The sequence below is a fragment of the Podarcis vaucheri genome, assembly GCF_965113315.1.
Source record: "Podarcis vaucheri genome assembly, chromosome: 8".
Taxonomy (NCBI): Eukaryota; Metazoa; Chordata; class Lepidosauria; order Squamata; family Lacertidae; genus Podarcis; species Podarcis vaucheri.
Genome location: NC_138766.1, coordinates 52,640,184 through 52,657,766, shown reverse-complemented (window position 1 = coordinate 52,657,766; position 17,583 = coordinate 52,640,184). Strand labels below are relative to the sequence as shown.

General features: G+C 40.3%; 1 protein-coding gene across 4 annotated transcripts in view; it reads right to left on the bottom strand.

The window, feature by feature from the left end:
• Nucleotides 1-17,583, bottom strand: part of ASXL3 (ASXL transcriptional regulator 3) — a 99,001-nt gene that overhangs the window by 38,456 nt on the left and 42,962 nt on the right. For all 4 annotated transcript variants that reach the window (XM_082234738.1, XM_082234741.1, XM_082234739.1 and 1 more), the window contains 2 exons: nucleotides 7,994-8,102; nucleotides 6,758-6,869 (listed from right to left, as the gene is read on the bottom strand). In XM_082234738.1, coding sequence (XP_082090864.1) covers nucleotides 6,758-6,869; nucleotides 7,994-8,102 — 221 coding nt within the window. The remainder of the gene's footprint in view (nucleotides 1-6,757; nucleotides 6,870-7,993; nucleotides 8,103-17,583) is intronic.

The following is a 17,583-nucleotide window of genomic DNA, read 5'->3' as shown; positions in this document are numbered from 1 at the left end:
AAGGCAATGCATGCGTGCAGGCGTTGCATGGAGTGCAGTGCAATGCAATGGCAACGCGGTGCCCTGCATGCATGCATGCAACTTCCACCGGCGCTCCGGACTTGGCAGGTGAGGGGGGTCCACAGTGGGCGGCAGAGAGAGCCGGGAGGGCGAAGGGGAGCCGGGGGGGAGCAGCGCTGCTCCCCGAGCCGAGCCCGGGGGGAAACTTCGGCGTCGTTGTGCCAGGTGTTGGAAGCGGAGGCTGGCGGGGGCCCCTCACCTGCAAAACCTGGTCGCCTCTCATATATTTCGTGCATTGCATTCATCGCCCGCTTTCTCCTCCAAGGAGCTCCCGGGGGCGCGCGTGGTTCTCCCCGTGTTATCCTCGCAACAACAGCCCTGCGAGGTGGGTCAGGCGAGTGGCCCAAGGGAGCACCCAGGGATTGTCCTGGCCAGGTGGGGTGATTTGAACCCTGCTCTCTGCCCGGTCTTCGTCCTCATTTAGCCCCCACATGTGCATGACTGTGCATGACTGAGGTTTTCCCCCCTCGTCTTGGCTATGGTGTGAGTCTGTGCTGTTAATTAATGGGGTTCTGCCTTCGGAGAAGATGAGCCAGCCCTCAAGGAGGTGATTATGTAATTTGCTAGCAATTCATGTCCCTCCCGGCGTGATGCTGCGCGCTGACGTCACGGGGCTGTAATGGTGGTGTGCCTCGAGATTTTTTTCATGAAACAAGTGTGCCTTTGCCCAAAAAAGGTTGGGAAACACTGAATTAGCAAACAAAATGCTCATAGTTTCTGCAGAGGTTTTTATATATTAGCTCCAGTCTAGCTAATTTCTCCCATGACAAAAGGATTTTTACTTGCTCAAATACATAAAGGAACTAACTACCCAATATCTGTAACAATTAGTGATTTTAAATTGCATAACTGGCAATTATAGTTTCTAAGGAGCCATCTGAGTCTACCATGTAAATATTGTATACAATGCATGTATTATTTTATTTAACCATTGGACTAATTTGCAGTGGATAGGGATTGCATGTCAGAGAAAAAGATGACGCTCTCTTAATTATACACGAACAATGAATATTACAGTATTTACTTTAAGCAGCTTTATTTATGTGAATATTTGACAGATAGGACAAGTCACTGGTCCGATTCAAGCCCTTTTCTGGGCAAAATATGATTTTCAACTTGGCAGTCAGCCTTAGGACTAGGTACTGTATTTTTTTGCTCTATAAGACTCACTTTTTCCCTCCTAAAAAGTAAGGAGAAATGTGTGTGCGTCTTATGGAGCGAATGCAGGCTGCACAGCTATCCCAGAAGCCAGAACAGCAAGAGGGATTGCTGCTTTCACTGCGCAGCGATCCCTCTTGTTGTTCTGGCTTCTGAGATTCAGAATATTTTTTTTCTTGCTTTCCTCCTCCAAAAACTAGGTGCATCTTATGGTCTGGTGCATCTTATAGAGCGAGAAATACAGTACTTTTCAGTGTTCTCCTCTCCCCCAGTAAACCATGGTTTCACATTCAATGTGCAAGGTCAAAAAACACATTTAGTGTAACTAGAGATTGAAAACGCAGTTTCAAATGGGTTTTATGTTAGAGGGAAACTAGTTAGTAGTGCAGTGGATGTAATGCAGAACCTTGGGTGATGTTGTGATGGTGGGACGGGGGATGGTTCCAGGAAAGGGAGGTAAGAAGTATTCATTCAGAAATGTTGATTTCAGTTTGAAAACCATCTATCTGCTGAGAGGCAGCACTACACTTGCATTGAGTCACTAAGAGTCAACGCTACTTTAATGTTAGGGGATTTTAAAAAGGTCATGACAAGTGTTTTCTTTCGGGGCCACAGTGCATGGAGAGGGTTGTTTAATTATTGGGCTTCCCATGGGCCAATGTGAGAATAGGATGCTTTACCCGATGGGTCATGGGCCTAATCCATCAGGTTCTTCTTATGTTCTTATTAAGCAGCTCATTGGATAAGGGAAAGGTCACTGGGAGAGTGTGTGTTTTAATCCTTCCCCACTCTGCCATTTGCTCAATCAGAAACATTCCACAGAGGCTACTTCTAGGTACTTTTATTTTCCCATCAGCAGGGGAATCAGTGAAATAGCTTGAAGGGGGGGGGGTTAAATGCCCGCTCATTCGGTGCCACTTCCCTAATCAAACTAGCACCCTCCCATACCCACATTGAAGTAAAGCAAAAGATGTGTAGGTAACTTACACACATTGAACTTGTGCTCATTCAGATTTACACACTTGGCAAAAAAACTGTTTTAAAATTAAAAGGGGGCAGAAAAGGGGCAGGTGTCCAGGGATAAAGACATTGGCAATCCCACCCGCCACTGAACTCAATACAGTGGTACCTCGGGTTACATACGCTTCAGGTTACATGCCTTCAGGTTACAGCCTCCGCTAACCCAGAAATAGTGCTTCAGGTTAAGAACTTTGCTTCAGGATGAGAACAGAAATTGTGCTCCGGCGGCGCGGCAGCAGCAGCAGGAGGTCCCATTAGCTAAAGTGGTACCTCAGGTTAAGAACAGTTTCAGGTTAAGAACGGACCTCCGGAACGAATTAAGTACTTAATCCGAGGTACCACTGTACATTATTTTGGCTTCACGTGGTATCTCTGGAATGTAACCCCCACATAATTTGAGAGTCGCCTGTACTGAGTTTTTGTCAACTGTGACCAAAATGTAAAAATAAAAAATAAAACTTAATAAAAAATAAATAATATACATAATGCTTTTTCTAGACAAAAATTAATAATTAATATATATATTTCTAGGTTTTACAGTGGTTGGTGTGTTTTTTAAGTAGTCTGAAATGCGATTTATATCAATAACCGTTCTAACATCAGAAGCAGCTAGTATTACTGGAAGATTTATAAAGACAGACAAAAGGGTTGTAACTAAAAATATATGAGAATGCAGTAAAGCAAAACATGTTCTAATCTTCCTCCAACATAGTCTCAGCCAAGCTCTTTCTCATATGCTCACAAAAGGCTGCCAATAATAAAAAAGAAGACGAAAACTTGAGAGAAAACATGGAGGTGCCAGCTTCAAATGAATATGCAAATTCCGGGTGATGTATAGAAGAAAGCTTGAACCATTCCATTCTTCCATCCTCTAAAAATAAATGTAACAGTACACTTGTTTTCAATTTCAAACCAAGTAGATTTGAATAAGATGGGAAGATGCTTTTTCCTTCATTGTTGTAAGAGGAGGGAAATTGCCCACAAGTGGTTGTGTTACCAAGCAGATATTAATATTTATTTCCTATTCTTCTGCCTTATCTAAAGCTGAAAAAACATACCAATATTCCCAACAAAATAATAATGCAATCCTACACATATCTACTCAGAAGTAAGCCCCACTGAGTTGAATGGGGCTTACTCCCAGATAAGCGTGCTGAGGGCTGCAGCCTGGATGATACAAAATGCACCCATAGGAACAGAATGCAAATATAAACCTCTTAAAATATCTTATAAACTCAATACTTTTGCTTTGGGTGACACAAATCTATATACGCATTGACATAAATGGTCATGCACTGTCAACACACATACACCAAATAATCATCTAAATCACTCTGATCTCTAGAGCTTAACCTGCAAAATCAGAACACTTTTTCTCCCGCCACTCAGCTTGGTTCTTTTTAAAAGAGAAAGAGAAAGCAATCAGGGAGCTAAACTGTACTACAGTCAAACAGATGTATGCACCTGGGACCAACAAGAGGCTTTAAACAAACTATGTAGCTGTTCTGTAGAAGCTGCTAACAGCTTAATTAACAACATTCAAGTGCCCCTTTGGGAAAAATAATATGGATATATCTTTAAGATGACATGGTTACATTAAAAGAAACCAATGCAGCAGAACAATACTTCTGTAGCAGGAAAAAATAACAGTGGATTTTAAAATGAGCAAGATAGCAGATAACCTACGTACTCACTTCAAGTTTGAATCTTAATAATGGACCTTTATTATAAATGGTAAAAAATTGTACTGGAAAGGGAGGCACTGCTGGGCATGAAAGGAGTGGTGTCATCCTTCCCTGACATTTGCTAGCACACGGATATTGTTGGACTCCACTTCCCACCATCCCCCAACCACTGGTCCTACTGGTTGGGGCTGATAGGAGCTGGAGCCCAACAACATCTGGAGGGAGCACCACACTCTAACACAACGTGCTTATCAATGGGGACTTCTGGCTGGATTATAGACCATCATTCACAGCGACTTGCATGCTGCCACTGGAATCCAAAGAACTACTCCTGGCAAGCCTCAGGTTAGGGGCATACTTAAGTGGGATTTTCCCCCACTTGCTCCCCACACACCTAAAACATCAGACCCAGCCATGCTATTATCATAGTAGCACTGCTTTTGAAAGTGCTCTACATTTCAAAAAAGGATTATTTCGTGTACAGCAGTGGCTCCCAATTAGCTTAAGTACTGTGAATCCCCTATTTTTCAAAAGCCAAGCCATGGACCCCCATTTCTGAAAGAACTGACTAATTGATTGATTGATTTAATTTATATACTGCCTCATACCTGGAGGTCTCAGGGCAGTTCACAGAATAAAATCAAAATTTAAAACCACAAGATACACAATCAAAACAAAGTGTGCATGCACACTTCTTCAGATACCTGTGCAAGTTTCTATCTGAAGAAGTGTGCATGCACACGAAAGCTTATACCAAGAACAAACTTAGTTGGTTTCTAAGGTGCTACTGGACAATGTGTGTGTGTGTGTGTGTGTGTGTGTGTGTATTTCGACTGCATCAGAACAACACGGCTACTTACCTGAATCTAGAACTAAATATATTTAATTAGACTGAAGTCCGGAATAATATATAAATGATTCATAGTTCCTCTTCATATATATATACAAAGTTTCATCAAACTGGCACAGAAAAGTAGGGAGGGGGGTTCTTTCATGAGTTTTACAAATTGTTTACAACATTGCACTGAAATTCTTTTATCTAACCATTCACATTTTCTGCTCCCCATTTACCCACTGCTGGTGTCAAAAAAGATGCAGGATACTGGAAGATGCAGAAAGTTGGTGACAACAATTTATCAATTTACACCAGTGATGGAGTAACCTGTGACCCTGCAGATGTTGCTGGACTGCAGCTCCCATCACCTTTGACCATCGGCCATGCTAGCTGGGGCTGATGCACCATAGGTTGCATCCTACACTGTGAGAGGGAAGTGAGGGAAGTAAACTGGCCAAGCCTACATTTCCTTCTTGTTGCTGTCAACATTGCCATCAGGTTAATATCCTGATTTTATTTTATTTTTTTGGTTGATTCCATTAAGCAGCTGTTTAACCTTCTGGACTTTAATTAGTCCAGCCTACTCCCTTTACTGGGTAGAGTAGTATGACACATAGGCATGGGGTGTATAACAAGTTATCTCTGCCCCCCCTCCCGCCCCCCAAAAGAAAACTATGCTTTTACCTAAGATTTTAGAAAGACAGTAAGTTAAACAGTTTTTGTGAAAATGATTTTGGAATACAGCTAATTATACAATTTGAGTAGTTATTGCCCACATGAGCAAATAAAAGGGGGGGATGAATCCATCTGACTATACCCTTCTATGCAGATTCCCTAATGAAACCAATACTTATAAATCTGCATCCCCTGGTTTAGCTTCTGGATCCCCCTTGTAGTTTTCTCAAGGTCCTTGCCACAGTACCCAACTACATTTTCCAGTTCTCTTAAAGCATTTCAGCACTTTCCCCCTTATTGCCAAGTTTCTTCAATGAACCATTGACCCTCCTGTGCAAATTTCTACCCACGGACTTCTGATTCTTCTGCATGAGAGCCCCTGAACCAAAGCTATACAACCAGACAGAACACAAAATGGGGAGCAGTTTTGCTCCTTCACAAGCAACTTCTGAAGAGCCAAAGATTTGCTAGCCCTGGTTTACACACACACACACACACACACACACACACACACACACACGTGTATGGGTGCTCCACTTACTGTAGAGTCTCATTTCCAGTTTATATATTATCAAAACTACTTCCTCTGCAAAATTTCCTCATTAAATGCAACACCTAGTGAATAATGTAAGCACCCAAATATTTCCCAGTCTCTCCTATAAAACAGAATTAATGAAGTGCATGCTAGTAGGAAAGGAAAGTGCTTAAATTATTGTTTCAGTAAATTTCTGATAAATATTGCACTAAGTAATTAAAATTATTATTATTTATTAGAGCTATTTATATACAACTATATACTGAAGTTTCTAAAAGGCATACAATGTTGAGCGATTTAGAAGTGTTTCCAGATCCCTGAAGGCATAGGGAGCTGGGAACTTCTACATTTTAAGAAATCAGGGTTAAAATGCAAATAAAGCAATGGAGTTCCATCCAGAATGATGAATGTGGTAGTTTGAATTCCCCATCTTTAATATCTTATAGGCAAGCATCTTTTGAAAACTGTAGGCGTTTCCTAGTATCCTGGAAATGGTAGAAAACTAAACTGACATCTTATTTGCAAAGAGAAATTTAATAACATGCTGTCAAAAAGATGGGCCTGAAGCATGAAACTTATTTTTATATGTCATCATTCCCAAATCCTTGCCAATAATTGTATCAGGATATTCTTATTTGTAAAACACACACACATAAACACACATCTTGGTCATTATCCCCTACTTTAATAATTATTGCAACTGCAAAATATGGCAAATGAACCCAAACAATTACACAAAATTAAACCAGCACATAAGCACTCCAGTAAGACAACAACCAAAATACCTACCTCCATTTTCTTCTCCATTGCTATTGTTTGTTTCAGCCATTTCAGTGCCATCCAACTCAGATTCACAACTTAAATCCAATGTCCCATCTGCTTGGCATGTAGAGTCTTCCTTCTGTATACGAAGAAACATGTGATGGTGTTGTTTGACACATTTCAAAAATGAATCTGCATCTTATTTCTGTAAATCTCTCTTACATAAGTAAAATATGATTGCTGACAATCTGAAAATCAGAAAGAACTGCTCTGCCAAGTCACAATGTATATTCATCTGGAAAGTTTATACATAAAAATGCTGATTACTTCACATCTTTGTGTGTAGGCAGCAGAAACAAGCTTGTTTAAAAATTCCAGCCACAGAAAATCCTCATATCCTTCTTAAGTTCCTCTTTTGCCATTGGCCATTGCCTGAATTCCACAACAACTTGGAAGTCACAGGAAAGAAAAGCCTTGCCTAGACTGTAAACAAATCTAAATATAGCAAGAATGGATTTTTTTTAAACTACCTTTGAATTCTGTTACCTTGTATCAAAAAAGCACATATTTTTAATTCACAGAAAAAGCATGATGAATTCCATATTGATTGCTGCACGTCTATGTCCCATTGTATCAATTTCAGAATTTATAAATTTACATTAAAAATTGTAAAGTAAACCTGCTCCATGAAACTCATTATCTTTCCCCCCTTTTGCCCACACCCCTCTTTACTCTTTCACACACCAGTTATCAAATAAATGAATTTGATTAAGGATCTCAGAAAGGAATTCTATTCAGTCTGCATAAAGTCATTATTTGAACCATGGCTTTACAATCTCAGTTCCTTAGGAAGTGCAGGATTGTAAAATGTAATATGTGAAAGCTCCCTAAATACAACATTGGCAAATATTCTTCTTTTAAACGCAAGTCCAATATGTCTTAAGAACATCAATCATCCTTTTGAGGTTAGTGCATATAAAACAAAATAAGTTTTCTAAGCTTTGAGAAGGTAGTATTTTAACCCAGCTAAGCACATAAGAGAGAAATTCAGGAACTCATATACTTTTGTTATCAGAACAGCCAGCATTTAACTGAAGTGTAAGTAGCTTTAAATGACATTTGAACAGAGCTAGAAAGAACTTTCAGATCTTTTCTTCATACAGCCTTCCCAAATTCAACTGGTTTACTTTTGCATTTCACTAAGATTTACATAAAATGGTCTTCATGGCTTTGGGTACTTTCATCGTTAAAAATGCAACTTACTTTGAGTGCGTAGAGTCCTGCCTTGCCAGGAATTTTGAAGAATGTCCCATCACCTACACGAGTGTTAGTATGAAGCATTGCATTCAGACAAGCTAATGGAGAAGTGCCACTGAAAAACAAAAATGGGGAAAAATAAAGCAGGCTGCAATGGACTGCTTCGTGTAACACTCTTCCCTCTTTTTATTTTTTCTAAACCCATGCTTCCCTTAAAAAAACCAAAAAACCTCCCAACCCTGAAAACATCTACATTACAATAACAGGCCAGTTGAAACTTAATCATATGCATCTGTCCCTTCAGCTTCAGGCAAAAAGTCTGCAAATTATAATTATGCTATTTTCACGCAGTAAACAGCTCTACATTTAAAAAGAGCTACAGTCCAAATATTTATGTGAAATTACTTTGCAAATAACACCATGAAGCCTCATTTTTAAAATGTTACAGACAATGTGGCTTTGCACATGAATGATCAAAACAGAACCATGTTCAAGGGCAGCTGCATCCCATAGGATGGAAAAGCAACAAAAGAATAGCAAATACCCCAGGAAGAACACATTTAGCATTGCAAGTGTGAGCTATGAACAAGTATGAACAGCATTTCCTTAACACAGCCAATGCAAACATGCATGTCTTGTATGCTTTAGACAACGTTACAGTAATCTGAAGCTTTTTATGTGATGGGCAACTTTCCCAAGTACACTTGCTGGCAATAAGGTTCCTTTGATTTCAAGGGAATTTACTTCCAGATAAAGTCTTGAGGATCAATTGCTGCTCAAGAGGCAGGCCAGTCTGACAAAGCTCTACAGTTCTATGATTCTATGTTTCTATGATCACATAGTATAAGACACAAATGAATCTTAAGGACATTTGTAAGTGCAGGAGAAGTCAAAAGATTTCCAGTCATGAAATCTGGACAAGAATATATAATGAAGCATAATGCCCTGTATACTCTTCAGGAAAACTACTCGCCTCCCCAATATGTAGATAATTTGAGAAAAATATTTGTGGAAAGAGAACAATTAATTTGCAGCACTCCATTTCTATCCATTATGACTGTAGTCATTCACATTTAATTAAATATAGGATTTCAACTGTTTTTCTTCATGTAAGTTCTAATTAAATAATGCAAATACCAATATATAATGAATGCAGTTAAATCAAGGTAATAGTTTCATTCAATAAACAGACATGTCAATTACAAGTCTTTTTGTCATTTTGAATCATTGTTGTGTACTGATAAAGTGTTAATCAGAACTCAATATTGCTGTTAGACAATATTGTTCAACGGGCTTGTACACACTGCTTCTTCTATTGAGTTAAAATAGAATTACTGCTGCTTAATTTAATAAAATTAGCTAATGGTTGGTTGTTTTGCATAATGTGTTTTTAATAGGTATTTTGGTTTCTGAGCTGCTTTGTATGTCCTTTTCAATCCAAAAGGCAGGATATAAGTCTTTTTAATAAACACATGAATAAATAAAATACTGTTTATTCAAACATGCATGAGCGAGTGTTAAGATAGATAATTTTATCAGGAATCACTACAAAGCAATTTCTGTGATCCCCAGCTTTTTAGTTATCATATTTGTACCTTGCATTTCCTTCAAAAATATTAGCTTGGCATACACAGACTACTATCTAATTCCATCTTTGCAACCATTCTGGGAGATGGTTAGCCTGAGAGATGGAGACTGGTCCAAGGTTACCCGACGAGTTTCAAGGTAAGTGGGTATAAGAGCCGAGGTCTCCCCAGTCTAAGTTCAACATTCCTTGCATTTATGGTTATTTATTGATTCACAGCATTCATGGTGTGCAACTCAGTGGAGCATATATTTCTTTTGGCAAGCATATGCAATTTCCATTATAGACCACTGAACTCCTCATGCAAGATATTATGTGAAACATCTTTAAAATTCATTTGTAACAAATAAATTTGGCTTTTCAAGGGGAAAAACACTTGAAGAACATATCTGACCTCAAATAACCCTTGAATAATATTTATGAACTCAAATAACACTAGTTATCAAATCAGATTATTAATATAGTATCCATAAGAAAGATGCACTAACAAGTTCATTGTTTAAGGATAGCAAAACGCAGAATAACACATGACTTCCTTCAGAATGTTCTTCATGGAGTATCTGACATGCAATTACATGTAGTATTTAGCAGCCCTATATATACTCTCTCCCGCTCTCCGTTCCCTCTCTCATACATATATAATCTCAAAGGGAGCTGATAGTCATGAAGTCAGATTCTTGGAAATGAATCAATTGCTGTCATAGTACAAGTGAAATTGAATGAAATATATAGTTTTGATTGTCTCAACAGCATTGAAGATTGCATTTTTCCTTCATGAAGGGTACGGCTATCAATGGCTACTAGGCATGATGGCTCCAGAATCAGAGACAATATGCCTGCAAATACCACTTGCTGGGGAGAATACTGGGATAAAGTGCTGTGTTGCTTCCCATCCTTCATTGTGAGAACAGAATGATTGACTAGATGGGCCTTTGATCCAGAAAGGTTCGTTATTTTGGCTTTTTATGCAGATCTATCCCAAGGATGAAGAATTTGTTACTGAACTCCATAATCCACAGCCACCATCATCCATGTTTGGACGAGGGAGGCGCTGTGGGTTAAACCACAGAGCCTAGGGCTTGCCGATCAGAAGGTCGGCAGTTTGAATCCCCATGACAGGACCGTTGCTCGGTCCCTGCTCCTGCCAACTTAGCAGTTCGAAAGCACATCAAAGTGCAAGTAGATAAATAGGTACTGCTCCAGCAGGGAAGGTAAACAGTGTTTCCGTGCACTGCTCTGGTTCGCCAGAAGCAGCTTAGTCATGCTGGCCACGTGACCCGGAAGCTGTACACCGGCACTCTTGGCCAATAAAGCGAGATGAGCACCGCAACCCCAGAGTTGGTCATGAGTGGACCTAATGGTCAGTGGTCCCTTTACCTTTACCCTTATCCCAAGGGTGAAGAATTTGTTACTGAACTCCATAATCCACAGCCACCATCATCCATGTTTGGGGATGGTGAAAGCCATAGTCATGGGCCACAGGTTCCTCATCCCTGCTCTTTCCAGAAGCTCCATGTTGCCATAATCTCTTTGGACAGTATATGAACCCATTTCCCTGCTTCATCTTTCTATTGCTTTAGCACTGCTTTCCCATTTTTCCACTGAGATCATTAAACAGACCCCAACTTGAGGTTAATAAGCAGTTTGGAACAGCAGCTGCAGGAAGATGTCTGGACTGCATTACTAGACCCTTACTAGATTAATAGTTAAAAGATATATTTTTCTGGTCAGACAAAACAAAGTAAAGTGAATGGACATAGCAAGATATGTCTCATCAGTACCAATATGCTCATCTATAAAAAATTAGAAATTAATATAAAATTATGAACAGAAAACAGGTCTGCAATCTTTCACAATCGTTAACTTGATATGATGACTTAAGAACTATGCATCTTCTTCTCCATATAAATGATATCTTGCAAAAAAGCAGATGTTTTATTACCATCAGAAGGAAGAGCTCTAGTAGGAACTGTTATAAAGCTTTCAGAGCATGTGCAAAGCAAAATCTAAGAGTGTAAAGAGCAACACAAATCCAAAGAGTTGATGATGCTCTGCCATGGCAAACAACACTACCTAAAAACTAAAGTGGGGAACCAAGTCCTTGTTTTCATGAGCAGCTGTTGATTAAGGCTTGTTAACAGGAAATAGAAGCCTCACCAATGGCAAAAAAAATACCCGGTTCTTCAGCTCCTGTAAGTTGGCATTGATTATGAATTCCTGATACTCTGCACATCAAATAATCACGGCATTGCCTACAGGGGCAGCAAGGTATGGTACAGAAAGCTTTGGTAAACAGAAATATATGGTAAGACCCTCTTTAATATCCAAGAGCTACTACTTCAACCTTGAACCCTCTGATTATATAAATTAGATATTGAAATTGGTTGCATTTTATGTAATTTTAACTTGTGCAATTTCAACATCTTACATAGCTTAGAACTTGGATATTTGTTTGGCCATCTGTTCCCATATCAACCAGCCTACCCATTCTGAAACTGCCAAAGCTGAAAGCTAGAAAGAGCATTTCCTGTGGTGGTTCCTGGTCTTTGGAATGACCTCCCCAAGGAGATCTACCTATAGATCTTGGTAGTATCATTTAGATGCCAGGCAAAACATTTCTGTTTTCCCAAGTTTTAGAATCTGCTCATGTGAGCATTCTTTAAGAGCAGTCTAATTTCATCACCTATTTAAAATTGGCTGTTGCTTTTTTAAGTTTATTGTTTTTAATTTGCCATGTTAGTTGCAAGCTTTGTACAGTCATACCTTGGTTGCTGAACGCCTTGGAACTCGTATGTTTCAGCTCCCAAACGATTGAAAACCGGAAGTGAGTGTTCTGGTTTTCAAACGATTTTCGGAAGCTGAACATCTGGCACAGCTTCCGCGGCTTCCGATTGGCTGCAGGAGCTGTGTTTGGTTTCCAAATGTTTTGGAAGTCAAATGGACTTCCGGAACGGATTCTGTTTGACTTACAAAGCACGACTGTATAGTGGTACCTCGGATTAAGAACTTAATTCATTCTGGAGGCCCATTCTTAACCTAAACTGTTCTTAACCTGAAGCACCACTTTAGCTAATGGGGCCTCCCGCTGCCGCCGTGCTGCTGCTGCACAATTTCTGTTCTCATCCTGAAGCAAAGTTCTTAACCCAAGGTACTATTTCTGGGTTAGTGGAGTCTGTAACCTGAAGTGTATGTAACCTGAAGCGTATGTAACCCGAGGTACCACTGTATTAGTATTATTATTACTATTAATTATTACTACCACCACTACTACTACATTTTGTTTCTTACTCCCATGTTAACTTCCCTGGGAAAAGAAATATATGTGAAAGCATGGTATATGAATTATGTAAACAAATCAGGAAAGAATGAAATCCATATAAGAAAATATCACCACCCCCTCTTTTCAATGCAGCCACTATGCTCCTCAAAGATCCTCTCTGGAGTGTGGATGACTGTCCTGAAGAATGTGGGATGTGGAAGCTGCTGAAGGAGTGGGGGATCAGCCTGAATAAGATGACGGCATATTCCATGAGCAATGTCTCAGCCTATATTTGGCAAATTTCCCCCTCCCCCAGCACACACACACACACACACACACACACACACACAACCTTATATATTTCTACTGCATAGTTCTGCAGAAAAATACTGTTTAGCACACTTCACTGCATTTATCAAATCCATTATCTAATGCCAGGTGACCCACATATATATTTTAAGGACTTCTACCAGAACTGTGTAAATGTGTTGTTCACACACACACAAATTAAAACAAAAATGCATCCAAGAAGCTATTAATACCAACTTACTTTCTATAATGAAGAACAGTTGCCAGAACCCCACCAGATGCAAAACATGGAAGAAAACAAAACAAAAAACAAAAATCTAGTTAGACAATATTTCAGATTTCCTTCCTAATTCTAAATAAGTCATCAACTTATCTGCTGCAATCATGTATTTCTCAAAACCTATTTCAATTCTGAACTCTCTTCCTTTTAAATGGTCTGCATGCCGGGTTCCTACAAATAAATGCACTATTCGTTTCAAGCTTTTGTTCATGCTCCCTTGCAGGGAAAAAAGCCTTTAGCATCTGGTGCCTTTGAGCTCCCTCTGCTGGGCTGTGCAGCAGGAGCTGATTAAGGTAATCAAAACAGAGCAGGGTGGGAACCAGGCTTCCTGAATTCAGTTACACTGCATTTTTTTAAAAAAAGAAAATATAAAAGAACTGAAGGAAAGGAAATCAGTACAAACAGAACTTATTTATATGGGTTACACAATGAAAAACACTGTAAGGAAAGCAGGACAGAATTTTGTTCAAAGGTGCTGTAGTACTTTTAATTGCAGCATCCTTCTTTATCCTAATGGGCGCTTAGCGGTGTACCCAACACCTTGTTTTAAAAATTATCAGCAGATTAAAGTCTTCTACAACTGCACTGAATACACAGCTTTCCAGAAATGGCACTGTCCTGTGCAATACAAATAATGCTCCTCAGCTCTCTGTACACAAGAGATCACTTACAGGGCTTAGAGTACAATCCTAAACACATGCTAATGACACAAAGAACACAGTGGGACTCACTCCCAAGTAAATATGCATAGGATTGTTCTCTAAGAACAGCTCCTGGTTCACAAAATCATTGAATGCTTATCATTTTCTAACAAAGGCGTCTACTTACATATGATGCAAAAAGAAGGGCTTTCAAGTTCTTTTAAAATAAAATTAATGTTAAAATCTATCGAAACTAAAATATTTTTATAATCCTAAAAATTCCTGAGAATTACGGTTTTACTAGTTGGTCAGGAATGACTATGTATAGCAGCAGGAGGAAAGGCGGTGTGCACATCTGTAGACACAAAAATGTATGCTGATTGTGTACTTTGCTAAATATACACATAAACACGCTAACTTTAGTATTACAATTACGATTAAAGTGTAAAATAAAGGGGTCCTCTGGGATGGTTCTGCCACCCAGCAGAAATCTTTCAGGGCTGATTTATGCTCACAACTGAAGGAGCGGGTAGTTCACACCATAGCAAATATTCTGTAAGATAATTGTAAGCAGGAAGACACTGTACTCCATACAGTGTTTTGATTCCTTATTATTATTTTTAATATATATGTCTGGTTATTTACAGTTTGTATGGGTCAAAAATCATCACAGTAAATGATATTTAAACACAGCAGGAACTGGATAAGCTACCTGGGTTTTTTTGAAAATCCCTAGCAAGGCATCATTCCAACTGGCTTTCTGAATAATAGTGCTTTTACATTTGTGGCTATACAGTGGTGCCCCACAAGACGAATGCCTCGCAAGATGGAAAACCCGCTAGACGAAAGGGTTTTCCGTTTTTGAGCTGCTTCGCAAGACGAATTTCCCTATGGGCTTGCTTTGCAAGACGAAAACGTCTTGCGAGTGTTCCGATTTTTTTCGCTCCCCCCTTTTTCTAAGCCGCTAATAGCCTTTTAGCTGCTAAGCCGCTAAGCCTTTAATAGCCGCTAAGCCTTTAATAGCCACTAAACCACTAATAGCACTAATCCGCTAAGCCGCTAATAGGGTTGCTTCGCAAGACGAAAAAACCGCTAGACGAAGAGACTCGCGGAACGGATTAATTTCGTCTTGCGAGGCACCACTGTATATCACCTCCATACAATAACCACCTCTCTTTACAGAGTGATCATAAGTGGCGTTGGGGGGACTGGCATGGCAGATGTGCTCCTATTGAAACTCCTGCTGCCTCATGATCAGGGCAGAAGGGGGTGATGAATTTTGCCAAGGGCATAAGAAGAGACCTGCTGGACTAGACCAAAGGCCCTTCTAAAGTCGGAATGGCCACTTGACAGGGAACACATTAGCACCCCCCGTTACATGGAGCCTTTTGGTGCATTAGGTGGGTGGCAGCGCTTCTTTATTTAAGGTCAGGCTGCCTGCCTCCCACAGCTTATTTGGAGCTTTGCACAGACAGCCATTGTCCCTTGCCTCAGTTTCAGCCTCGGATTAGTTGGTTACCTTTTTTGGAGTCAAGCTGGAATTTTTGGTTGAACCCATGACTACTTTTCAGAGAGCTGTTACCTCTAGTGGGTAATATATCTTGAATGTTGGAAAATGATGTCACAATTATTTCTACCTTGCTCTTTTGTGAGTTTCTCAGGGAAGTTCCACAATGAAATGTTTGGGCTCTATGCCTATCGGAATGTGACTCCACATCCTTATCCACACCTGGAAGATATTAACTCTCCACATGGACAGAGATCATTAACTTCACTGAGCCATGCATTTCAAATATGTTTTGATGTGCTCTGATGTGCCATGGCTCAAATTAAACAATCTTTTTTGGATGGGGTGGAATACTTTAAAAAAAAGAAAAAAGAAACAGAAGTATTTTGAATAATGAATAGTTAAATTGCTTTTGGGAGAGAAGAAAACTATGCAAGTGGAAGCAAGTTTTCATCACTTTTTAAAAGTTTTGTGTCTTTAGTTTTTTGGGCAACGGATGGATTCAAAAAACTTAAGTCATATGGTGTGGCTTAATTACTAAACAAGAGGTATGGAATCAATCTTGTCTGAAAATCATACTTGGGCCCTCTTTCATGAAAATTCTTTACCTGTCCATAGAAGTGCAGAGAATAATTCATTGGGTGGGGTAGAAAGGAGGAGACAATGGCACTCTGTAACATCTGTAATGGCACACTTTCCTAAATGAGTGCTCTTGCGATGAAAACAGCAAAGTGAAAAATTGCAGCCTACCAAACCAAAATGTTACCAGCCACCACGGCAGCAAACTATTGTTTGTTGTGATAATAATAATAATAATAATAATAATAATAATAATAATAATAATTTATTATTTATACCCCGCCCATCTGGTTGGGCCTCCCCAGCCACTCTGGGCGGCTTCCATAAAAACCAAAAATACAGTAAAATATCACATGTTAAAAACTTCCCTGAACAGGGCTGCCTTAAGATGTCTTCTGAATGTCAGGTAGTTGTTTATCGCTTTGACATCTGCTGGAAGGGCGTTCCATAGGGCGGGCGCCACTACCGAGAATGCCCTCTGCCTGGTTCCCTGTAGCTTTGCTTCTCGCAATGAGGGAACCGCCAGAAGGCCCTCGGCGCTGGACCTCAGCGTCCGGGCAGGATGATGGGGGTGGAGACGCTCCTTCAGGTATACTGGACCGAGGCCGTTTAGGGCTTTAAAGGTCAGCACCAACACTTTGAATTGTGCTCGGAAACGTACTGGGAGCCAATGTAGGTCTTTCAAGACCGGTGTTACATGGTCCCGGCGGCCGCCCCCAGTCACCAGTCTAGCTGCCGCGTTCTGGATTAGTTGTAGTTTCCAAGTCACCTTCAAAGGTAGCCCCACGTAGAGTGCATTGCAGTAGTCCAAGCGGGAGATAACCAGAGCATGCACCACTCTGACGAGGCAGTCCGCAGGCAGATAGGGTCTCAGCCTACGTACCAGATGGAGCTGGTAAACAGCTGCCCTGGACACAGATTTGACCTGTGCCTCCATGGACAGCTGTGAGTCCAAAATGACTCCCAGGCTGCGCACCTGGTCCTTCAGGGGCACAGTTACCCCATTCAGGACCAGGGAATCCTCCACACCTGCCCGCCTCCTGTCCCCCCAAAACAGTACTTCTGTCTTGTCAGGATTCAACCTCAATCTGTTAGCCGCCATCCATCTTCCAACTGCCTCCAGACACTCACGCAGGACCTTCACCGCCTTCACTGGTTCTGATTTAAAAGAGAGGTAGAGATGGGACGTCCAAATCATCTGAACTGAACCAGTGCAATCCCTACTGTGAAAACTGCACTAACAATGCTCTTTAATCTTCTGGATTTAATATTAGCAAGTACACGGTCAGTTGTAAGCTAATTTACATAATGCTAATTTATTGAGGTGGATTTAGGGCAGCACAACCAGTTCTGCAGAACTGAGCGCCGAGCCTAGAGGGCACCACATGGCTTTGCAACCATGACATAGTGAAGGGAGCAGAACAGAAAGCGAGAGG